The following is a 25,000-nucleotide window of genomic DNA, read 5'->3' on the forward strand; positions in this document are numbered from 1 at the left end:
CCCAGTTTCATGGAAACTAAACCCGATAAATACACAGTAAATAACTCTACACCTATCATGCTCATTTGCATGTGAATTAACCCGATTTATGGCCATAAAGGCAGACTTCGTCAGCGCACAGAAGAGGCAAACAAATCGTAGGGGCAGAGAACTGCCCACAGTTCAAAATTTGTCACATTTCTGCACCACTTGATATTAATACACGCCGCGCTTCAAACGAGGTTAGAATGACGATGACAGCTCAGAAGATCTGTGTGACGATAGATAGAGAGATAGAAGAACTTCTTTTGCAGTTTCTTCCAGGTATAGACCTCACAGTGTCTGTTAACTGATTATTTCTTTTAAATATGGAAAAAAAAAAAAAAGAAAAAGAAGAAAAAAAAAAAAATCCCTTTTTATCACCCGATTGCTTATTAGATTTGATATGGGGAAAAGCCCTTCGTTTACTCCGAACAAATAGTTGTGTTTTCCACCACTCGCTGTCATGTTTAAAGTAAATAAGTTCTCCTCCACCCAGCACCGCCGAACGCGTTGAGTTGCCAGAACAGAGCCGTTGCGTAGAGGTCCACAACCGCCCTTCTCTCTCCTTCCCTTAGCAGGATCTTCCCTCTTCCCGCGGTGCGCTCCCTAGCTTTGTAAGCAACTCCGTAATGCGCAAATGCTAAAAGTGTGCGTGTTTATTTCGCAGAAGAAATGAAGGAAGATTACGACACTATGGGGCCTGAAGCCACAATTCAGACCGCTGGAAACAACGGTACAGGTAAGGCCATCCCGTGGCATGAGCATGGCTTTTCCTCTGCATCCTCTCGAATGCGCTGCGCGTGAAGGGGCAAAACAATTTCCTTCTTGTTTTCAGTTGAACATTTGGGAAGCGTTTACGGAATTCTCCTGGGTTTTTTTGAATTCCACTCCCCCCCCCCCCTCCAATTCGATCCCAGCAACAAACTCGTTCGGCGGGAGTCCCGGCTATCCCTCCGGTGCCCCGCGGCCTCTCAACTGCATCCTCGGGAGCTAATGGTTTTCAGCAGCGCGAGGAGATGTTTTCCCAACGAGGGCGAACCTCGTAGAGTTTAAAGTAGCCGGACCAAGATACAGTAGTCTTTTAATGAGAGAGACTGTACAAAGAGCTTGATAATGAGGATGGGGTGCACCCTTCTTGGCAAGCCCAGATTGGCATGGTGCACCGAGTAAGCTACTTCAGAGGCCGCAAACATCTTTTCAGCAAGACACACATAAACCCCTTACATAGATACACAGACACACACGCTTTAAATGCATATTTATGAGATTATTATGTTTCTGGCTAATCTTTTTTTTTTTTTTTTTTTTTTTCCACTTTCCACATCTCTTTCTTTCCCCTCTTCTTAGAAATCAATACATTTTGTGGAACAAGAAAGGGGAGGGAGATATTTAGCAGGCATCATCTCCGAGCCACCTCTTTTATTTTCTGTAGCAGAGGAAAACAGCAAAAGGTTTCTGTTACTATTTTCCAATCCAAATGAATTCAGGGGTTTACCGTGTTTTCCAAAGGCCACGAGGCCCCACTCCATCCTCAGCCCAGCCGAATGCCAGGCATCACCCCACGTTGCTGTTGCATTTTGTCACAATTTGAGATGTTGCAGATTACACAGTGAAAAGTAAGAGTTTTCTAGTATAAGTACATTTCTCTGCATTCCATTATGAGATTTAGTTCATAGGTAATGCTCTCTACAAATATTACTGTAAAAGGTGGTGCCCAGGTCTCGCAAGGATTTTATTACTCACACTTTCCTAATGTTGGCAACACCCACATAAAACCCCAATGCTCTTATTAAGTAACACAAGAAATTTACTTTATAATCCTCGGGGGAGAAAATAATAGGAAAATAAAACCATGTCACTGCTTTTTTCATCCATTAGATTTAGTATGCATGAAAGGAGGGTGGCACCAAGGCACAGTTTATCGTTGCGTACATACTTAACGATGTTGCCATACAGAACTGGATGCATACGTATTTTAAAAGCTTTTTCAGTTCCGAGGGACGTTAATAAAGTGACAAATTGTGCTTAGCGCTTGGAGAAACAGGACTTGAAAAGACGTCTGATTCAGAAATAAGACTTGATGGTTATCTGAATTACCATTACCAGAGCCTTTGAGGTCCCCTATCAGTCCGTGTGACTTCCTTTGCACATATTTTCCTTACCATAACAGGCCTTGACTCTTTCATACTTGCAATGTGGTCTGCTCGAGGGGGGAAGGCTTCGTGTCCTCTTAGCCCCTTCCCTTCCAGTATCTGATGGTCTCTTCTGCCTGCTCGACTGCGGCCTCACGGCATCTCTCTGGGGGCAGGGTGTCACCAAGCCCTTCCACGGCCCTGCCACGAACGTGGCCGTGGGTTGTCCTGCCTCTTCCGACACCCGTTTGCTGGGGGAAAACGATAAGGGTTGCCCCTACCCGGCTTGCCGCACTGCGAACTCGTGGTTCAAAGAGGGCTGTGGGTTTCGGGGGTCTGCATTTAAAAGGCAAAAGCTGCTCTGGATGTTGCACCCGGCAATTCCTTCCCCAAATGTCCCCTGCAAAAGCCCCGGCCTCCTCTTTACTCCAGCTGCTCTTGCTTCAACGGGCGGCTGCTCAGATAACCGTTACGGGTTGTCTAGTGCTCTGCTAGTGCTTCATTCAGACCTTTTAGCACCGAGGCGTTCGGAGCCACCTCCGTCGGTGGAGGCTGTATTGCCCGGGTAGAGCACGTTTCCCTCATGGCTGCCGTCTTTGCAGTCTCTTAAGAGCCATGTCAGATTATTTAGTCATATTAAAGCATCTGATAAGCTAAATGCCTTTGCCAGTCTTTTCACCTCGAGTGGAAGATGCCAGGTGACAGCATCCTCTGTCAGGAGCTGCAGCATCCTTCGCGCAGAGTAGAAGCTCCCTCGGCTTGACTGTTGAGGTGCCCCAACCATTATTTGAGGAGGAAAGGGAAGAGGCCAGTCCCTGAGCCGTTGGGGATCCTTCCTACCTCATCTGGGAAATGTTTAAAGTTCTCTTCTTCAGCCTCACTATAGGCTTTGGGCCTGTCCTGAGTGTCTGGCCTCAATTTTTCCCTGCAGGTAGTAGGGGGATTTAATACCGGCGTTTAATAAAATAGCTGAGGTGAGGCTGAGACTGAACCCGATGAAAGAAGTTAGACCAGTGACTCCATCTTAAGCGAAAGCCGTTCTTCAGTGACCTTCTGGTGCCCAAGAAAAGCCATTTCAGTCTTCCTACAGATTAACAGGGGCTCTTCCAGATGGGCCAAGGAGGTTTCTCTCGTTTAACACAACGCGCCTCTCGCCTCTTGGCACCGGCCCTTGTAGAGCTCCGTGACCCGGGCTGAGCACAGAGATAGGAGATACAGCTTCAGACTCATTCACTTACACCCAACCGGCAAAGTTGCTGTAGGTGCATGCAACAACTGTGGTGTATTTTTAGCATCAAATTCATTGCAGAGCGTCATTAGTAGAGAAAGAAAACTAAAAGAAAAAGTCTCCGTTATTAAATTATTCTGCTATTGTCAGAATGGCCACTTCCTAGTGGTACTGAAAAAAGGAAATCTTGTTATCCATACATTAATCAGCTGCATTTTCATAATGAGCCGTGGAGACTTAATAGCGGAACAGCAAAAGTGACCATTAGAGTGAAAATTTTAGTCTTTGGTCCTGCTAAATTAATTTGTAAATATTTCTGGGGATTTCTGAAATGGTTACTTGACAAAATGATGTTTTGCAGAAGGGTTTTTTCAAATGGGAATGAATAATTTTCTATGGTTTATTTTACTGTACCTGTTACAGTTACTACAACTGGGATGTCTGCAGAAAATAGATGAGCAAATTCCCTGTAAACACACAGAAAAAATTTTCCTGGTTTCGATTACTAACATCTGACAAGCTTCGAGTAAAGATCTCTTAATGTAATTTAAAGAAGGGAAAAAAAAAACCAACCCAACAAACCCAACCCTTTGGGGGGAGGAAAACAGAAGTAAAACTTGGCAGGTTGGAGGACAGGCCGTTTTCAGGCTGTAATCTGTGTGTACCAATGGGGGCCTCTCACTTCCTGGCTAATGAAGGCTGTGGTTTTATTAGCTTTGTTTGCGATTAAGGGCAGCTATCACCATCTCGCAGGACGAGTTCCCACACAAAATAAGTGGTCTCCCAAGCTCCTTGAACCTCTCTCTCACTTTATCTTGAAAGGTCCTAAATGCCTCCAAAGATAGCTTTCCTTAATGCGTTTTATTTTTATGTGACACAGCCACATCAGCTTTTGGAGCTGAAAATATTTCTGCTCTCCAGGCTCCAATAATTAATTAAAAAAGGACTTATTTGGTGAGGTCACCCGCCGTAGATCTCGCTGAAATTCTTGCCTCGCAGGAGGGGATGTGCAATGTGTGTGCAGCGTTAGCCCACGAGGAATCCGGGAACATGACTTTCTGCATGGAAAACAAATTAGGGCACGGGGAGGGGAGCAAGTTCTTCCCCCCAGAAATCGAGAGAGAAACCTAATGGTTGTCAGATGGGTCTTTTTAGTAACACCGGGTGAGCTTCCAGCCATGTCTGAATTGTCAGTAATGTCGCTGGTGAGAAACCAGATACACATGGTCACCTTTTGCTATTTATGTTAATCTGCAGCGTTGCAGCACTGGTTGTATTGTCTCAGTTAAGGATCTATCAGCTTTTCCACTAAATCCCCTTGTTTTTAGGGCTTTATAATGTAGACATAAACATTTGCTTTAGCTCCCGGATTGCATGCACAGACATAGAAGCCAAATAATCCAGAGAATTAGGAAGCCAAGGCCAGTAATATCACAGCAGCGCTCCGCAGCCTGTTGGATCAGCTTCCAGATAGACTTGGGGAGAGGAAGAACCACGTTTGGGTTTGAGTTTGGGGCTGAAGCTCCTAATATAAACTCAGGCCTTACTTGGCAGCTCGAATTCCCGTTCTATAAATGCAGTTGCAAGCTGCAAACCCTCCCAAGCCTACCTGGAGAAGAAGGACACATGGAGACATCCCTTGGAGCCATCCCACCCTTTCCCCTTCCTGCTCCCGTATCTCCTCTCTGGAGAAAAGCTCTCTTTCCCTGCTTCACAGGTAGCATTTACTGGGTCATGGCCTGAATCCGGCAAAAAGTAAACTTGGTTTCCTTGGGTCTATTGCTAAGCCAAGAGAAGGGGCAGAGATGGGGTAGTGTTAAGCTGGAGGGTGGATGATCTTGCAACAGTTGGAAAACCTAGGCATAGCAAGGGAATGAAAAGTCAGGTTTCCGACACAAAAAGTAACGCCTCGGATTTGTTCTGATAAAAACGAAGCCAAAAACACGGTCTGACGCTCCTGTGTGTACTTCAGTGACCACCATTTTGTCACATTTCTCTCACAGCAACAAAATGGAGGTAAGGTACTTGGTCATGTTCTCCGGATTTATGCTCCCCTTCTATAGAAGTCACTTTTTTGGGGGGGAAAAAAGGAGGTATTTCTTCTTATGATACTAAGAAATGCTAGCAAGAGCTCCAGAAGGACCAAGGGAGGAGCGCTGTGGTGGTGTGTAGCAATTCCCTACAAAACCGATGCAATAGGAACAGAAGTTTCCTTCCCAAAACGGGGCCCCGTGCCCTGTGCCATTTGGTCACTGTCACTAAAATACTGCAGAACGGTTGAGAAGCTGCTCGGCTCCTATGAAAAATAGGGCAGATTTGTCTCAGCCGGAGGATTTGATTTTATTGGCTAAAGGGACGAGGTTTGCATAGATGAATATCTACTTTTATCGATGGCGGCGAGATCAGCGCTTCAAATCAGGCGCTTACAGGTTTCCAGTTGTGCCCCAGTTGGAGGCCACGTCTCATTTTGACTGCCAGCATCACCTTGCACTTTTGTAGGAAACTGAGGCAAAGAATTTACCCATTTCTGAACACCAAGGAGCTGGTTCGTCCCTCGTTTCCAGTGCTTACAAACCCATACAAAACTGTAGGGCCATAACCCCTTTGATGTCCATGAGTTTACTCCATATTTCTCCCTGGCGTCAGTGAGAGCAGAATCGTGCCATTTAATATCTTACTTTTACATGAACTGTCGAATAGTTTATGGTGTTGCCTCATTTTCTTCTTTCACCTAAGGAGAAATACATTACAAATGTAATCAATCATAAGCTGTTCTTTTCATTTACGGTCAGTTAAAAACAAGTATCTTTAATTCCCTGCCACCAACTCTGTCTTCCAGGATTTGTTAATAAAAAAAAATAAAAATCAGAGAAAAAAAATGATCAGCTCTTTTTTTTTTTCCTTGGTATAATTATATGAACATTTGCCTATAACCTCCCAGAGTTTTAGGGTCTTTCCTGTATGCAGTGTTCATACCTGGCGGAGAAAAGCATATTTTTAGTAGCAGGATGTTTTGTGGTTGAGCACATATTATGTTTCATGGACATTGCACGGACAATAAAAAATTGGGTTTACATTTAAGGAAAAGAAGGTAAACTCTTGCACAGAATGTAAAAGCGGTTTTAGGCTCGGTATCCCTGTTACGGTCTAAAACATGTGGTTCTATTTGTAGAAATCTATGAAGCGATACTTTTTTAAAAAACAACCTATTCTCCCATTTTAAGTATATTTTCAGGGTGAAAAAAAATAAAAGGAAGTTGTTGTGAGCAACTTTCTTCTTGTGCCCGCCCCAGAAGAGCAGCCCGAGGCAGGACCCATCCTGGAGGAGAAGCAGCCGTGGTCTTTTCCACCTGCAAATCCCGTCTCCCGTGTGGGGACTGTCTTGGGGCCTACGGGACCTGGGGGCAGCTGAGCTCCCTCCTGTAGGTCGAGCTAGTGTCGATGCCAAAGTCCATGCCAAAAAGCCGTGGGTCCCCCAGGAGCCCCCTGGAGGTTCAGGTTCCAGAGATGAAGGATTACCTGCATTACCCAAACCTCATAAACTTCTCCTGCTGCCCCGCAGAGCCCGCGTTCCTGTTGATTTAACTGCCCGCCCTTACTTCCATCCGCGCTGGTGGGAAAGCCCACATTAATTTTATTAGGAGCTGGAGCAAGACCGATGAGAGCGAGGATCCAGCTGCAGCCCCAGAACGGAGCTCCAAGCGAGAACATGGGCTCAGCCCACCGATGTTCACCGACCCCAGCTCTCGGGGAGGAGGCACTCAACCCCCTTTCTCTTCTCCCCTTCTCTCCTTTTAGTGAAGAACGCAAATTGCACGTCGGACCTTGAGGAATATTTTGCCAAAAGGAAACTGGAGGAAGGAGACGGGCACGCGGTCAGCATAGCGGAGTACCTGCAGCGCAGCGACACAGCCATTATTTACCCTGAAGCCCCCGAGGAACTGTCTCGCCTTGGCACTCCAGAGGCCAACGGGCAAGAAGAAAATGGTGAGGCCGTAATTCATTTTTAGCCAGTACCCTGACCTCGTGCAGCTGTTGCAATTATAAATGCACTGCATGCCTGGGTGTTTACCTTAAAAATTGAAGAACAGCTGCAGCGGCATGGAATTTCACGAGCAAAGATTGGGGCTGTAATTTCAGTGTATTGTGATTTTTTAGTCAGCAAATTTGTATTAGCGGGCGGGTGAACCGAAGAGCTGAATTTAAAGGGGAGAAAGGCTCTGGTTGGGAGTTTGGGAAGTTTTGATCGAGTTTTAAGGCAAGAAAAGACGGGGCAGCCCACCCATCGCTCTCCGACGCCTTGATAAATAATTGGAAAAGCGTCGGGAGGAAGGATTCCGTCAATGGCGTAAGTAACGTAATGAGCCGGGGCTGGAATGCAAATCGCCAATTGATCGGAAAAAAAAAGTATTTCTTAGTTTTCCAGCCGGCGAGGCCTGCGGGAGGAGGGATGCCCGTAATTAATTAATTTCCTAGCGGGGTCCGGCGCGGGTCCTGCGAGCCTGCCGTGGGCGTGCGCGGGTGCCGGTGCCTCCCGCCGCCGGTTGGAAGCGGGCAGCAGATTGCAGCGATTCCTCTCATACCATCCCGGGCAATCAGCCCATGAGCTGCCATTGATTTGCTGACCTTTTGGCCTGCCTCTTCTTCCTCTTCTCCTCCTCCTTCCCCCTCCCCTTCCCTTCCCCATCCTGGGGTGCAGACCTGCCACCTGGAACTCCAGATGCCTTCGCCCAACTGCTGACCTGCCCCTACTGCGACCGGGGCTACAAGCGCCTGACGTCCCTCAAGGAGCACATCAAGTACCGCCACGAGAAGAACGAGGAGAACTTCTCGTGCCCTCTCTGTAACTACACGTTTGCCTACCGCACCCAGCTCGAGCGGCATATGGTGACACACAAGCCAGGGACAGATCAGGTGGGGGGCTGGTTTTAAGTGATTTCTTGCTGTAATAACCCCTTAGAGAAACGATATTGCTTTGATTGGCAATCATTATTAATTTTTCATGGCATTTTGAAGATGCAGATCTTTTAATGGTAATAGCTTTAATTGAGGTCTAAATGATTTTTTGATGGTCTCTTCTAATATGATTTAATAGTCTTATGTTCACGATCGAATGAGTGTGTTAATTTCTAATTTAGAAATTTTATTTGCACTTTAACTTGACTTTAGTTTCGTTTTTATGTTCCTCAAAAAGTGAATGAAACTGTAGCATTTTAATTATACATTATTAAACATCTCAGCAATTTTAATTCCATTTTTCACCTAGTGTTACTCTGCAGTGTTGCAAATAGGAGCTCCAAAGACATACGAAAAGATCCGCTAATATTTTTTCATTACTTTCCGAGTACCCTTTTCCATCACGTGAAATTATGCGTGTTTTGTAGAATCGTTTGTTAAACATAACTGCACGGTTTTAGAATAACTCTTCCTACAGACACGTGTAGGCTCTCGTTAGCGATCGTGCCCCTAACACACGCGCGCACCACAACGGCGGCATCGCTACCGTTTGTATTGCCCGGCGGCGTAGCTGCCATAAATCACCGCAGTTCTTTTTCCTCGATGTGATGCATGTAATATTATATCAGTGCTGCATTTAAGGAAATGCCGCGTATCTCAAACAGGTGACCGAGCTTCCCCAGCGCTCCTAAACAGGCTGGCGACAGACCTGTGCCACAAAACTCGTTACGTACCAGCAGAAAAGCCTACTCCTGTCCTCGCCGGAGAATCCCCTCTGTCTCATGGAGGGCTGGGATGGAAACTCAAACGGCGTGGTTAAAACTTAAATAAATCGATGCGCGCGTTGTGTCAAATGATAAAGGCTTTGTGCCACATTTGTTTTTCTTAAAAAGCTGAAAATCGTGATCGGCCGTATTTCTCTGGGTAGGTTTTTCCCAGCATAAGGTAAATTCAGTTAGGCAAGCGGGCATCTCCTAATCATGCGATTTTTACAATTAGCATTTTTAAGAGAACCGTCCCTTTCGCTTGATCTTAAATCAATATAAATGATTCTGGAGCGGTTTCTCCCCTTCTTTCCTTCCTGCGGCTTTTCCAGTAGACAAATGCGTTTTCTACGCGCGTTTTTTTCCCAACCTGATCCGCCGCAAGGTTCTTTCTTTCGCTTCGTACCATTACAAACACCGGGGGGAAAAGAAAAAAAAAACCAAAAACCCAACCCCAAAACCCGCGTAGACATTTATCCAACGCAACCGCCTGAAATTTCACATGCGAGAGCGCGCCGGTGCTGGCGCATTATGAATGGTAGCTTTGGTGTTGAAAAGTCCCCTCATTTGCTCGTGGCATTTACAATTAGTAAATTAAAATGATTGTATCATATTAACAGTGGCACAACTAAAGTTTATAGTAGTCCTCGGAGGGCGATGGGGGGAGACAAAACAGCTGTTGCTGTTTGTTTATGCAACTCAGCAACATATGAGCGCGGGTCCCTCAATGGCGCGCGGCGGGCTGGGCTCTGCTTGATCTTTGAAGGTTGCTGCTGTTTGAACAAACCTCCCTGTGTCCCATGTAACACCATCTGTCTCGCCAGGAATGTGGGAAGAGGCAGCACACCCTCGCAGTTGTCATACCGTTTCGGCGCTGCCTTTTTTTTTTTTTTTTTTTTAAAATACTTTTTTTTTTTTACCCCCCCCCCCATTTTCCCCCTCCTCCTTTTGTGTCGTGGCCGCCTGCAAAAGGCTGACCTCCGACCTCGAGCATCCCGAGTGGCTGGCTGCGTTATTATAAATATTATTAATATTTTTTTAATTATTATCCCCCCCCCCCCCAAATTCAAAGTCACGGGGCTTTTCTTGTTTGTTGCAAAAAAAAAAAAAAAAAAAAGGTCAGCTGCCTCTGATTACATCTTTTAACTTTCAACTTTCCCTCGCCCCTTAAAAGAGCACTGGGGGGTAGGGGGGGGAAACATGGCACGAAAGGTAGCTCGCGTCTTCCCTGCTGCTCTGTGATTTTAAAAACCATTTCCACCAGCAGCTCCTGCCGAAGACGCCGTCCCTTCTGCTTGATAATGAATTAAATCTCACACGAAACGCCACTAACGGCAGCGTTTCTGTCTTTCCTACACACGCAGTAAACAGAATTTTTAAACAAGCGGAGTCCCACATGTTCAGAATCTGCTAGGAATATTAAGAGCCACAAATCTTCTTATAAAACAGTTTCTCTCATCGTGAGATACCTTAAAGCAACACATTTCTGATGAGAGACTTAGGAGATAATTCTAAAGCAAATATCGAATGCTCATGTGAAAGTACTTTCTCATTTGTTTCGCTTTACTGCCAACATTTTGATTTTTATTGCAACACTGATGAGACAAATAAATGTACATGCAGACCTTTTGGTCCGCTTGATAAATTCGGAGCCGCATTAATTTTGTTTTTGTTTTTTTAAGCTAGAAATTCATGGTTTCTCTTGCATAAAATTCATGTCGCTATCTTTTTTTTTATTTTCCTCCCCCCCCGCCCCCCCCAGCACCAAATGCTGACCCAAGGAGCAGGCAATCGCAAGTTCAAATGCACTGAGTGTGGCAAGGCCTTCAAATATAAACACCATCTGAAGGAACACCTGCGAATTCACAGTGGTGAGTAGCGGAGGTGCTGGTGTGCTCATTTGCATTTTGTTTAATTAGCTGAGTTTTAAAGACTGCTTAAAATTTACACAGTTCTGCTTCTGGCTTCTTGGAGCTACTAAGGTATTTCATAAGTGATATCTGAGTCATCCCCATTTATCATGCTGTTAATACCACGGTCTCGCTGAAAGATTTGGAAATAGTAAAGCTTCCTGCAAATAATATGGATTGTTTGTTGGGCAGTTGGGGTTCAGAAGCGTTCACTCGGTTCTGTGCGGCCGGATCCTGAAGAGTCCCTTCTACTTTCCATAACAGAAAGTCCCTCCAAGGGCAATACAGCTCGTGTGCTCAGATCACGAGTCGGCGCGAGGCGTCTCCTGTCGAGCGACTCGTGGGGTTTGGTCCTCCTGCTTGAGGCAGCATTCGGCACGCGAAACGCCACCGGGCTCTGTCCAGGCACAAACCTCCACTGATCCTGACCCAGAGGTCGTAACATCAGGACTCAGTTTCTTGTACCGTGCTCATTTCCAGTGAAAATTCCCTTTTTTGGAAGAAAAATTAAAAAAAAACAAACAAAAAAAAAAAGAAGAAACAAATCAAATTTGAACAGCCTGGATTTGATTTGACTGCCTTCGCCACAGGGTACTCACCTGTGACTTGCCAACGGTCAGTCTGGAGCCAATCTCACACCTTGGTGGCCGCTGCCGTCTGGAGACCATGGCTCCAAACTGACCTCAAGACCCGTAGAAAGAGGCGGGTAAAGCAGTTGGTGGTGTGTGGCCATATCTATGGAATTAATATTTTCCTCGCTATTAATCAGCGGATACACAGACGATCAGTCGGGTATCAAATGCAAGCGCTTGCAACTATAGCAGCAACAATGATAATTAACATTTGGTTTTAATTATCATTTTAGGTGAAAAACCATATGAGTGTCCAAACTGCAAGAAACGTTTCTCCCATTCTGGCTCCTACAGTTCGCACATCAGCAGCAAGAAGTGTATTGGTTTAATCTCTGTAAATGGCCGAATGAGAAACAATATCAAGACGGGTTCTTCTCCTAATTCTGTATCTTCCTCTCCTACTAATTCAGCCATTACACAGCTGAGAAACAAGCTGGAGAATGGCAAACCACTTAGTATGTCTGAACAAACAGGCCTACTGAAAATTAAAACAGAACCACTAGATTTCAATGAATATAAGGTTCTTATGGCCTCACATGGGTTTAGTGCAACTAGTCCTTTTATGAATGGTGGACTTGGAGCAACCAGCCCCTTAGGAGTTCACGCTTCTGCTCAAAGTCCAATGCAGCACTTAGGTGTAGGGATGGAAGCACCATTGCTTGGGTTTCCTGCGGTAGGCAGTAATTTAAGTGAGGTGCAGAAGGTCCTACAGATTGTGGACAACACGGTTTCCAGGCAGAAAATGGACTGCAAGGCTGAAGAGATCTCCAAGTTGAAGGTTTACCATATGAAGGATTCCTGCTCTCAAGCCGAGGAACAAGGAGTTACCTCCCCCAATATTCCCCCCGTGGGTCTTCCAGTAGTAAGTCATAATGGTGCCACTAAAAGTATTATTGACTATACATTAGAGAAAGTCAATGAAGCCAAAGCTTGCCTCCAGAGCTTAACCACAGACTCGAGGAGGCAGCTCAATAACATTAAAAAAGAGAAGCTGCGAACCCTAATAGACCTGGTAACTGAAGACAAGATGATAGAGAACCATAACGTATCCACTCCATTTTCATGCCAGTTCTGTAAAGAAAGCTTTCCTGGTCCCATTCCGTTGCATCAGCATGAGCGTTACCTGTGTAAAATGAACGAAGAAATCAAGGCAGTCCTTCAGCCTCACGAGAACATGGTTCCCAACAAACCTGGAGTGTTTGATAAGCAAACCCTCTTGCTGTCATCAGTACTTTCTGAGAAAGGAATGACTAGCCCCATCAACCCATACAAGGACCACATGTCTGTACTTAAAGCATATTATGCTATGAATATGGAACCCAACTCCGATGAACTACTGAAAATTTCCATTGCTGTTGGCCTTCCTCAGGAATTTGTGAAGGAATGGTTTGAACAAAGAAAAGTCTACCAGTATTCGAGTTCCAGGTCACCATCACTGGAAAGGGCCAGTGCCAAGGTGGCGCTGGCTGCCACCAACAACACTCCCACTAAAGACTCTTTGTCAGCCAGATCTCCAATAAAGCCTGTGGACTCTATAACTTCACCATCTATAGCTGAACTCCATAACAGTGTTACTAATTGTGATACTCCTCTCAGGCTAACAAAACCTCCTCATTTTACCAATATTAAACCAGTTGATAAATTGGACCACTCTAGGAGCAATACTCCTTCTCCTTTAAATCTTTCTTCCACATCTTCTAAAAACTCCCACAGTAGTTCTTACACTCCAAACAGTTTCTCTTCCGAGGAGCTTCAGGCTGAGCCTTTGGACTTGTCTTTACCAAAACAAATGAAGGAACCCAAAAGTATTATAGCCACAAAGAACAAAACAAAATCTAATAGTGTAAATTTAGAACACAACAGTGTTTCTTCATCATCTGAAAACTCAGATGAGCCACTGAACTTGACTTTTATCAAGAAGGAGTTTTCTAATTCAAATAATCTGGATAAAAGCACTAACCCAGTATTTGGTATGAACCCATTTAGTGCCAAACCTTTATACACAACACTTCCACCACAGAGCGCATTTCCCCCAGCCACTTTTATGCCACCAGTCCAGACCAGTATTCCTGGGCTGCGACCATACCCAGGACTAGATCAGATGAGCTTCCTACCACATATGGCCTATACTTACCCAACTGGAGCAGCTACTTTTGCCGATATGCAGCAAAGGAGAAAGTACCAGCGGAAACAAGGATTTCAGGTAAATTGTTGCAACCGTTTTCTTTTGAAAGGCTAGAATTTAGTATTTTGTGGTATGTCCTCTCACAGAAGAAAAAGCCCAAAGCTGTAGTCGATATTTCCAACAAAATTAGCAGAGTTTATTTTAGTTTGAACTTGCAAAAATGCGGTTGAGTAGGAAAACAAACTACAGTCACCTTAAGAGTACCTCTACATGGATTCAGAAGCTGTATCAATACCAGGGAACAGGCATGACGCTTATGGTTTTATTCTGTTAAGAGCTCGGTCGTTTCTTATTAGAATTGTATCTAAATAATACTAATAATAATGGCCATGAAAAAATCCTTCCTGAAGAAAATAAAAAAGGGGGAAACTTTGTAGGGAAACTGATTTCTGCAGGGCTACATCTCACCATGGGGAAAAGGAGCAGTGGCAGACCTCTTGGGAGCCACCCCCACACCAGGACGCAAAGCTGTATCCCTCCAAGCAGAGGTCCGTATGGCCTTGTAGCAGCTCTATCCCATCGAGAGTCCTCAAAGATTCCTTCTGCATGTTTTTGGGGGGGTTTGTTCACCCACTGTGCCCGGGAAAGGCGTTCTCTCTTCTCGTGAAACGTCTGGAGGATGAGAAACATTGACGCGTTGTTTCACCATAGCCCCTTCCATCAACTCACCTACTGCCCTTCCCAGACTACCAGTCCTCTAATCCTGCCAGTCATCTGGAACAGCTTTGAAAAAACCCAGAGATTAAATGAAATTATGTGGAGAGGGAGCAGCCAGGGCCCTTAACCACAGACAAAGTCTTTCCCTGGACACGTAATCTGGGTCAGCACTTCTTCATGCCTGGGTACAACCTTTAATCCTTTTCTCAGGTCGTCCCAGAGTTGGTACAGGAGTAGTAAAGGATTTCGCCGCTTGCGTGCCTACGGCAAAGAGCTGCTCTACAGAAGCCGTGTACTTTTATAGCTTTTTGCTGGGCGTATTCAGATATAATGCACAGAGTTTAGTTAAATGAGATTAACTGATCATAGATTAATAATATTTTTTTTTTTTTTTACATTTGCGCACATTCCCCTATGTCCTATTATGGTCTATTAGTGATTTTACTGACTAGTAAATGTTTTATAGTTTCAAATGTGAAAATCAGGTATGGTTTTACATTACAGGCTGTAATCCCTCTTTGCACAATAGGAGCATAAATAGCACTGCACCTCCATAACAGCTGTTCCACTATTCCAATTTACAGTACATCTGCCCTCTTTGTAAATGTATTTAAGCCTATTTAATCTTCTCTAATATTAATTAGTGCAAACCTAGTCTAAGAAAACCGAACTGTGTGATAGCAAATGGAAATGTATGTTATCATGCAAGTTTGCACTCTCTTTGGATCAAGACAAAATAAATATCAAGAAATTTAATAATTTACTGATCCACATTCATTATTGCTTAATGCTGAAGGCTGTTTTAACATAGATAGAACATTGATAAAAAGTGTTATTAATATTCCCTATTTCAAATTACAAAATTAAATATAAAAATATAGCTTGAGGCCTTTAGTCGGGAGACATACATTTAAATGGATTGCATAATAATAACATTTGTACCTAAATATAAAATTCAATTAAAACCTTTCTACAGATACAGAATATATCCAAGTTTCAGTGTTTTGAAAGGAATGATCTCTTAGCTGTTGCTTACACTCACCCCTATAAAATATTACACCACCTTTTGCCATGCGTGAAGAGCCTCCCCTTCGCGTTTTCTGCTCCTCGGAAATATTTAGTGCCAATAGGATAAATACCGTCCACTTGTGTCCATCATGTTATCGCAGAGTGCTCATGCACTCACGGTTGAAGGCAGAGAATTAGGAGGCTCCTCACTGTTTCCACAGTTCCCATAGTTTCGTTACTGATGGGTTCCTAAGCTAAGAGGGACCACCGTCCTAAGCAGACATGATTTGAATTTTTCTGGGGCGGTGGGTTCCTCCGTGGGGAGGAGCGGTGGTGGAAGTGGGGTGTCGCTGACGGGTGGTTCCCTCGCAGGGAGAATTGCTTGATGGAACCCCAGACTACATGTCCGGCCTCGACGACATGACGGACTCCGACTCCTGTCTGTCCCGAAAGAAGATCAAGAAGACAGAAAGTGGCATGTACGCGTGTGACTTATGTGACAAGACATTCCAGAAGAGCAGTTCCCTGCTGCGACACAAATACGAACACACAGGTAGGGCGGCCGCACGCGCCGAGGGCAGGGTTGAGGTCTTTGCAGAAGAGTCGAGGTCTTCACTATGCTCTTTGCCGCATTTCATGAGTACGCTTGGGCAGTGTAGGGCTCAGCAGGTGCTGAGGCTTTCAACAGGGAAGAAATAATATCATTTGCTCAGTTCAACTTATTTTTTTTAAATTTTTTTGAATGGTTATTGCTTGGGAAAGGACTGTTGGATGCGATGGGGTGAATCTCGGCAGGTGGTAGGTGAGCTCACGTCATGTTGAGCGCGGTGGCAATCGCGGCACTCAGCACCTCGCAGGATGAGCCCTTTTCAAATTAGGTAGGCCCTAGCACTCAGAAAGGAATGCAACTTGCTCAACACAAAGGCTGGCACGGGAAGGAAGAGTGACAGTGTACTTCTCGTTTCTTAGACACTATCTGACCCCACACCATTTAATCCAATAGAAAAACTTCCACTGACGTTAGCAGCGCGAGAGCTGGCTCTGGCCGAGTTATCTGAAGGCAAACAGCTCACGGGCGTCGCTCTCACCATGATTTCGCACGCCAGCAGCGCGGGCAGGTTGCATTTCACCTTTTCACTTCTCAGTTAATGCCCAGGGAAGGTTTCCTTCTTTCCCGAGCAGGAACTGATTTTCGTCTAGTCCAAGGAAGCTTGCCAAAGCTCACCGCGGATTGTCAGCTTAAAAAATATTTTGGTTTGAAAAAGACCCTCCATCACACCTATGCTGGCCATGGTTCCCCTTGCGGGCAGTGCTCCCATCCCCGCTGTCAGCCAGGACAGGCAGGAGCCCGGAGGTGGAGAACTCTCCGAGGGGGACGCATCGGTTCAGCGTGTTTCATTTAAGGGAAAGCGGGACCGGAGCTCCCCAAATAATAGAGATATCAAGTTATGTTAGAGACAAAGGGAAAGTGAATTATCGCGTGAATTATTGTGCAGCAGGACATAAAGCAAACTCCAACTTCCTAGAGTTAGAAAAAGCTTACTCAGGAGGAAACTTTCCTTAACTTTGAAAGCTGAGTCCCACTTCAGGAAATGAAGCAAGTCACATCATCCTTCAATCTCACCATGTGACGGCAAAAAACTTATACCTCTCTATTAATACATCTTCCAGGCCGCACATAACCATTTGGCATTTCACATATGAAAAATTTACAATTCAGAAGTGGACTGTGCCTTTAAAAAAAAATTCTTTACTTTGTTATTTTTCCTTCTTATCCTTTTCTTCCAAATTCTAAGCTAATCCCAGACAGGAAAATAAAAAAGGAAGTTAAAATACATGTGGGATTAGGGAAGAAAATTAAAAGCAACGTTTTAGACTAGATCAGCTAGTTCATTGGTGGAATGTGCTCTCCGTTACATTATTCAGATCAAATTGTTTATTCAGTAGAAGGAGCTTTGAAGGCTTTACGTCCCTGCACCTTTCCTCTCCTGAATGATTTTATTACAGCCATCTGCAAACATTATGGTTTACTACGCTACTACCGTAAAGCTCTTATGTTAGAACTGGCCTTCATATATATCAGGATCTGGACATATGGTTGAATCCCATAAAGTTGGTAGTCCATAAGGTCGACAGACATATGGTTGAAAGGCTGAAAATTTGACAAGCTGAAATGTGTGCAATCACCTTGATTTGCAAAATAAACTGCATTTGTAAAAGCAAAAATATGTTCTGGTCCTTAAGTAGCACGGGAACCTACTGCCTAGGAAAATACCACACAGCTGCAACGTAGGGACTTTTCTCCTTCTTCTTTGCTCTGTCCCTTTCGGCTTCTCAACTTTACGTCCGTCAATTTTATGAGACTCAGCCTTATGATCCAGAACATGTCTAGGGTGTCATATTTAATACGCTAGAACTACAGCACGTCACCAAGCTCGAGCGTGGCATTTAGAGACAGGAAGGATGGTCTCGTGGCAAAGGCACAGGCGCTGAGGCTGAGCGCCCCGCGCTCTTTTCTGCTTCGCCACAGACTTCCTCTGCGCATTTCAGCAAATGGCTTCGTCTTTCTCTCACCTTCGCCCATCTTTGAAAAGCGAGGGAAACGATACCAGCCCGCCCCTCCGGGGTGTTGTAAATCTTAATTCGTGCAGGCTGAAATATTGCGATGGAACTCGCTATATAAAGTGTGAAGTATTATTAAGGACGCGTTTGCTTTTACGGAGCCTCCGCGCCTCACGCTGACGTTAGATGGAGGTGGTTGGGAGCTCTGAAGACCTCGGCTGGGCTAGCCTCCATAACTCATTCACAGCCTTCAGGAGGCACACTGCGCCGGGACTTTGGTTAATGGCTTAGCGTGCATCTGAAGTGAATTTCAAATTAATGTGATAGTTTTTGGAAAAAGCTTGTAATTGCATTAATAACGTAGGTGCGAAATTGCAGTCCGTGTACAGTGGAAGGAACCGAATATAAAGCAAAGCCATCTTCTGCGTTTGGGGTCGTTGCAAGAGTAGGCCTAGGTTTTTCAATCGACTTTGTGAAACCTCAAAAAGAGAAAAAGCATCTTTTCTGAGTGTGTTGCTGTCTTCTGACCAGCTGATCACGATCTGTTGTTACTTCATTAAAAACATATTTTAGGAGGAATTGGAACACTTCCTGTCTTTCCTGGAGAAGCACAAATAGTGGATGTTTTTTATACTGATGTCCTTTTTCCTATGTAAAAAAATATATGTGCTTTTTTAGGTCTTTTTTTTTCTGATATTTGAACAATCAGATTTTTCTTTGACACTACACTTCTCATAGTCCACATACTTGTCGCAACCAGTGCTAGAACAAGGGTTAAAAGAGTCAGACAGAGGCCACGTTCCTGCTTTGCAGCCCCTAAAGATTTACCTCGGAGAAATTATTTGCAGCAAAAAGTAACATTGACACGTAAAACTACATGAGCTGGCTTAATCGTGTGCAACACAACTACTGTAAAGAAGAAACCAGGAATGTCCTAGGTATTGTGGTGGAGCAGGGCAAGAAGAAGAATGGGATCGGGCCAGTTCTCTGTGTCAACCCAAGACCTTTTGATAGGACCATGCAGATGCAGGTCAAGGAGCTCTGTGACTACCTCTCTACGCTGCTCCTGCCACAGCTTGAGCGCCGTAGAAAAAGGGCCCCAAATTTCACAATCCGTAATTTTAAATTTATGCAGTATTATCAGTCTTTTGTAATAGCTTCTAGCTTCACGTGGAATAGGAGAATTTATTGTGTTCCTGCAAGGAGTGAATTGCATTGGCTGAACTGAAATCTAGTGGAGAGGCCACTGCTTGCTGCAGGACCAAATTCTGCCCAGTTAATCTTGGGATGCCATTTCATTTTAAGAGAAGTTACATGTCCTTCTTGGAGTTTGAACTTCACAAGATCCTATTTATTTCTTTCAAACCAGGGGATGCAGCACTGTAATTGGGGTGCGGAGCACTGCAGGTAGCAGAGCAATTCGGTGCTCACGTTATTTTCCTGTGGAGTCTTATGAACCCACCCGAACTTTGGTCAGGCTGAAATTAGTTGAGCAGATCCCGCTTCATTTGCACGCATCTGATCTCAGATTTCTCCAAGCTACTTAGCACGAGGTTTGAGACACTTTCCTTACTGAAGGGGAAGAAGATGGTTGTCCTCGGGGCAAAGCGTTGGTGCCGTTTAGGCAAACAAAAACATCTTTGCGTTGCAGACAAGGAGGGAAAGCGGTAGCGGGTAAGCGAGCCGGAGAACAACCAGAATGGAGCACCTAGAAAATAAGAAATATCCCGGCTCCCCTTTGTCATCAACGCTGCATTGGGCTGCTTCAGGAGTAAGGTGAAGGCATTTGTTCCGCCGTCGCCAACACCCATGTCTGCTACACGCCAGCTTTACCGTAGCTTCACAGGGAAACTTGCAGCGTGCCGGCTCTGCAACAAAAGCTGGAAACGGTTTTTCAGAATCCTACCTAGAAATTTTAAATCCTTTCATTGTTGTTCTATATTACATCATATTCTATTTTATTACTTGTGTGGGCTGTCGAGGGCCCCATAGCTGTGCTAGTGCTTTCATCCTTTCCTTTTCCACTGTATATTTTATTAAGACCTCTTTTTTATTTTTGTAGCTTTCATGCTGATGCAAGCACTAGTTTTATTTCCAGATTGATTCTGTAAACTAAATATTGTTCTTGAGCCTGGTAGCAAATCAGCGCTCTCTGGCTAGTATTTTGAATTCCCAGCTCAGGAGTTTTCTTTATTTAGAGCTTGATTCATAAAAAATTTACATGCTATTTAAAGGTTATTTTTTCTTGCTTTACTCTGATACAAGTTTAGAATTCCCCATTTTACACTCAAATAAAGAAAAAAAAAGGATATAGTCTATGCTTGGGAAATTCGTTCTGTAGACAAGGTCTCCTATTCAAAACCGAACAGGTGCAGCTTGGGCAATTATATATAAATTGCATTTATCTTGCACCTTTGACCGTTTCGCTGCGCTCTGGCCACTAATCCATCTCCATTGGGACTACATCTAACATCCAAACCCCCAAGCAGCTTCAAAAGAACTGCCCTAAAAAAAATAAAAACAAACTGTCACAAAAATGTTTCCTTCTTTCCTCCAAAGAGTGGGATTTCTGCTTGGCCCCCTCCCACAGAAAAAAGACCCACTTGCCTTAGGCAAAGGATGGGTGATATTTAGTCTGGGACCGGTGACAGGTTATGATCTGATGTCTTATGACTTTTATACCACTGCAAATGGGAAACGCAGAGCTTTTCCGTCAAAGACTTTTAGCCCGGGAAGATTGAGAGATACTTACTGTTAGAGGGTTTTTCGTTGTTGTTGTTTTGTTTTAACAGAAATGCAATTTTAGAGACTTTGCAAAACAGATTAGTTATAATTTCCCCTCTGTAAATTGAGCTCAGGCCCCTGTGGGAACCTCTTTTTGCAGATGGTGGAATAAAAAAAAGCCCAAGCATTTCCTTTAGATATTTGAGAGAGAATTATCATTTAGTTTACTGCACAATGTGGCATCTACATCACGCCTGACGCCACACAAGTGTTTCATGAGCCCTCCTGTAAGCTCCTTGGGTACCTCTCCTAGTTCCATCCCCTATGGATGACACAGGTCATCTCGGATGAGATTGGCTAAAACCTGTAGGGTGGGATGTTCAAATCTGCTTCTTTTGGATGCATCTCTACTCCACCGATGTCATAACATTGCAACGCTCTTACTGTGTGTTAGCTAAATAACTGATAAAGCAGGAAGGGCTACCTACAGCTGCAGGTTCTGCCCATCCACCTACAACTGCAGGTTCTCCCCATCCATCTACAGCTGCAGGTTCTCTCCGTCCACCTACAGTTGTAGGTTCTCCTCACTCACCTACAACTGCAGGTTCTCCCATCCACCTACCACTGCAGGTTCTCCCCATCCACCTACAGCTGCAGGTTCTCCCCATCCATCTACAGCTGCAGGTTCTCTCCGTGCACCTACAGTTGTAGGTTCTCCTCACTCATCTACAACTGCAGGTTCTCCCATCCACCTACCACTGCAGGTTCTCCCCATCCACCTACAGCTGCAGGTTCTCCCCATCCACCTACAATCGTAGACTTATCCCCATCCCCAGTATAAAATACCTTCCTTCAGCGTTATTTTATGGCCTACTAATGCATTGTAGGGATTAGGCACTCCTTTTAAATGGCTGAAATACTGGGTTTTACTCACGGGGGAAAAAAATAATTCTTCCGCAAATGTTCGGAAACCCGATACATTTAAAAACATATTTCAATTAGTGTTGTAACAGCTGCGCGCGGCTAAGGTATGTTGTGTGGTGTCTGAACAAAGAACTTTGCTCAAGCTGTCATGTTCCCTCAGATCAAAACTGAGCCCTTGATATGGATGTGGTAGACTAAATAGCTCTAGTGTAGCCTTTTTAGTAATAATATAAATTAATATGAAAATAGGAGGTATTCTGATCTTCTCATTTCTAAATTAATTTATAAAATATGGATGATTCCCTGCCAGGCTGCCTCTGTGCTGGCTTGGGGGAGGCCCCAGGTAGCAGGAGCAGGAGGTGCAGTGTTGAACGGATGCTGCGTGCAAGGGATGAGCAAAGCAGGTAAAGACTGAGGGACGAGCACATCGCCCGGCCTCTGGAAGGGCGCGTGGAGACAAGTCTGGATGAGAAGCAGTGGAGGTGGTCGACTTCTGTTTAAGCAGAGGAAAAGCACTGGGCAACTGGATGGAGCACAACTGTGGGGTGAGAAGGGTGTAGCGGGCATCAAATGTAGAGCGCCTCAAAAAAATCAGGAAATTTGAACTACTGGAGAGGGAGCGGTGTTGTGGAGAAGTGGAACAAGACGAGGGCTGGGCTTGCCGATGTTAGGGAAAAGTAAGTCAGGGGGAGGGACTGAGGCAGCGTGGGCAGAAGTTCAGCGTGGAGAAGGACACAAAAAAAGGTGCCGAGGAAAAGCAGAAGGTCTACGGGGAACAAAAGAGGAATGAAATTAGCAACTATAGAGATACTGGCAAAGGGACGTGAGCGTGTTGCTCAGCGGGAGAGCCGGGACGAGGCAGGGATGCAGGCAGGGGTATCTGGTGCATCCAGCTGGGCGATTGGTAGCGTTGGGAAAGCTCCCACATCACCTTCTTCTGGCAGCGCTGGGGTTTGAGGAGCACTTAGGTCGAGAGTGCTTCGGGATTTTAAGATAATTTGAGTGAGTGACTTAATCGTGCTAACATCTCCCCAGCTAAGGCCGCGGGATTTCCCCACTGTGGCAAAACTTGCGCTCTAAATCGCTCCTGGCTCTGGATTCGGTGCCCCCCCAAGTCAAGGCTGGAGGTTCAAAGCCAAAGGACGTGTACAGCTCAAAGCCCAGAGTTTTCTTCAAGCCTGATTTTAACCAACAGGTTAAATTGGCAGAAATGCATATTTAGGAAACAGATCAAAAAAAGCAATAGTTCTATAATTCAATATATCAATCTTGAATTTTCAATTCTACTGTAAAGGAACATAATAAAAAAAAAGACCCCCTGTATGTGTGCAAGCTTAGGAAACTCTCAAAGAAATATAGCTTGAGTCCCCATTTCCAGGCATCCACTCGTTTCCCTGTCACTCGGGTTATTTTATCTGTGGTTTCTCCTGTATTTTCCTTCCTGCCAGATCTCCCCTTCATTTCATAACATACAATTTTTGGCTTCCTTGAGCATTCGTTAATCACACCTTATTAAATGTGAACTTTCACAGTGGGACTTGAAGGTAGCTGTGACTAGATTGGGCGGGGGGGGGGGGGGGGAAGAAGCAAATTCCTTGGTATTCGTTCCTAGCAACTTTGCTATGGAAGTGAAATATTTTTTATGCCTGGCTTTCCCTGCTATTGAGTCCCAGCAGTGGCTGCAGGGGAAAAGAAAGCAGATCAGGTTCATAAAGGAGCAGCTTGACTTTTCCTGGAAGTTGAGATATTTCAGTGGTCTGAAAATATTAAGGTTTTTTTTTTTCCTGGTGGATTTTCTTCTATGCTGGTGCTGCCAGTGATGGTCTCTCATCTTCCTGGCCCTTCGCTCTCGGCTGGGGTTTTCTCACCTACCCTCCACCCTGCTCTTCCTCTCCCTGCTCTTGCTTCTTTAAGAATTAACGAAATACCACACTTTTACGACTGGGCAGGATGGGAGGGCTCTGGTGTGAAGTTTATTCCTGTTCTGGTCACGTGCCACATTAGCTAAGTATGATAAATACGCCCGAAGAATCAGGCCAGTTCACTAATAAGTTCCTAACGATCTGCTCTAGCAATAAGAGGTGCAAAGCAGGGCTCCGCATTTCAGGCACCGAATACCAGCATTTTTATATGCATAAAAATAGCACGAAATATGAAATAATGACCACTTGGCACCGTATCCGCCTGCATGGCTGCACCGCTCTGGAGCATTCCGTTGAATGACACGAAGATTATAATTTGACATTTCGAAAATAAAATAAAAAAAAAATCTGGCTGCAGGTACTAATGTTTGATTTTATTTTTTGCCTTCTGCAATCTAAGTTTGGTGATCGGTCTTCACTAATTCCAATCTTTGCACCATATGTTATGTCTGGATATCTCACGGTTGCATCATGCTTTGCTGAGTTTTGTCGTGCGGCATCATGCTGACAAGTATTTTTTGTCAGCTCTATTTTGGAATTAAGCTTTCAGTATGGCAGTTCTGGAAGGTGTTGAAGGCATTCCTGTGCTATTTGTGGCCTGGGATCAACCAGATGTGTTTAGGCTTGGCACTGGTTTTGAGTTTCAAACATTGGTTCGAAACTGCCTGAAATGCCAAAGGAAATACTGTTTTCTGCAGCTTAACACTACTTTAGCACTCAGCGAGTGGCTGACAACATTTTATTTAGAAACCCTTATGCTTCTGTGGCAGATGTATATATTTGTATTTGCTCACGTGGTGGGGGAAAAACGTCTTTCGCTCCTTGAGGGCTTCTTCCCCTAGGCGAGGGCTGGAGGAGAGGACCTTTGGGGTGGGTTGGTGTGGGTCCTCCCACCAACAGCAAACCCCTTATGGACTCAACGTGTCCCAGCTCTCCGCGTTGCTGTTGCTAGACCCATAGCGTGCGTGGGGCTCATCCCAAGGTAAACTGCGATGGGCCCGCCTTGGGGTGCCGAAGGTGGGGAAGGGTTGGCCAGCGGTTGGCTTGCGGTTGCGTGGCACCACGGGCGAAGGCACAAAGATAGGATGTTGGCTTCCTGCTATTCATGAGCAACGTACACAAAGAAAACTTTAAGAAACAAAGGTCTCCTCTCCAGGCTAATCTCTTCAGCGAGCGGGGGGGAAAGAAATACGGTGTGTATATGATGCTGTCAGCAGAATTATTTATAAATAGGGATATTTTTCGAACATTTTCATGGGTGTCAGCTGCTTGCTAGAGCTGCCAGTTTTCCATTGATGCTCTCTGAGTCATTTTCTTTATTATCCCGAGCTGCTTGAGTAAAATTACTACAATCAAAAGCATCCAAAGTCTAAGT

At 44.8% G+C, this 25,000-nt stretch overlaps 1 protein-coding gene across 4 annotated transcripts in view; it reads left to right on the forward strand.

The window, feature by feature from the left end:
- The window catches only part of ZEB2 (zinc finger E-box binding homeobox 2), a 116,871-nt gene that overhangs the window by 89,680 nt on the left and 2,191 nt on the right, over nt 1-25,000 (forward strand). For 3 of the 4 annotated variants that reach the window (XM_063341021.1, XM_063341022.1, XM_063341025.1), the window contains 6 exons: nt 689-760; nt 7,180-7,368; nt 8,081-8,295; nt 10,864-10,972; nt 11,877-13,846; nt 15,866-16,046. In XM_063341021.1, coding sequence (XP_063197091.1) covers nt 689-760; nt 7,180-7,368; nt 8,081-8,295; nt 10,864-10,972; nt 11,877-13,846; nt 15,866-16,046 — 2,736 coding nt within the window. The remainder of the gene's footprint in view (nt 1-688; nt 761-7,179; nt 7,369-8,080; nt 8,296-10,863; nt 10,973-11,876; nt 13,847-15,865; nt 16,047-25,000) is intronic. The other variant, XM_063341024.1, reaches the window with a different exon arrangement.

Source organism: Chroicocephalus ridibundus, chromosome 7, assembly GCF_963924245.1.
Source record: "Chroicocephalus ridibundus chromosome 7, bChrRid1.1, whole genome shotgun sequence".
Classification (NCBI taxonomy): Eukaryota; Metazoa; Chordata; class Aves; order Charadriiformes; family Laridae; genus Chroicocephalus; species Chroicocephalus ridibundus.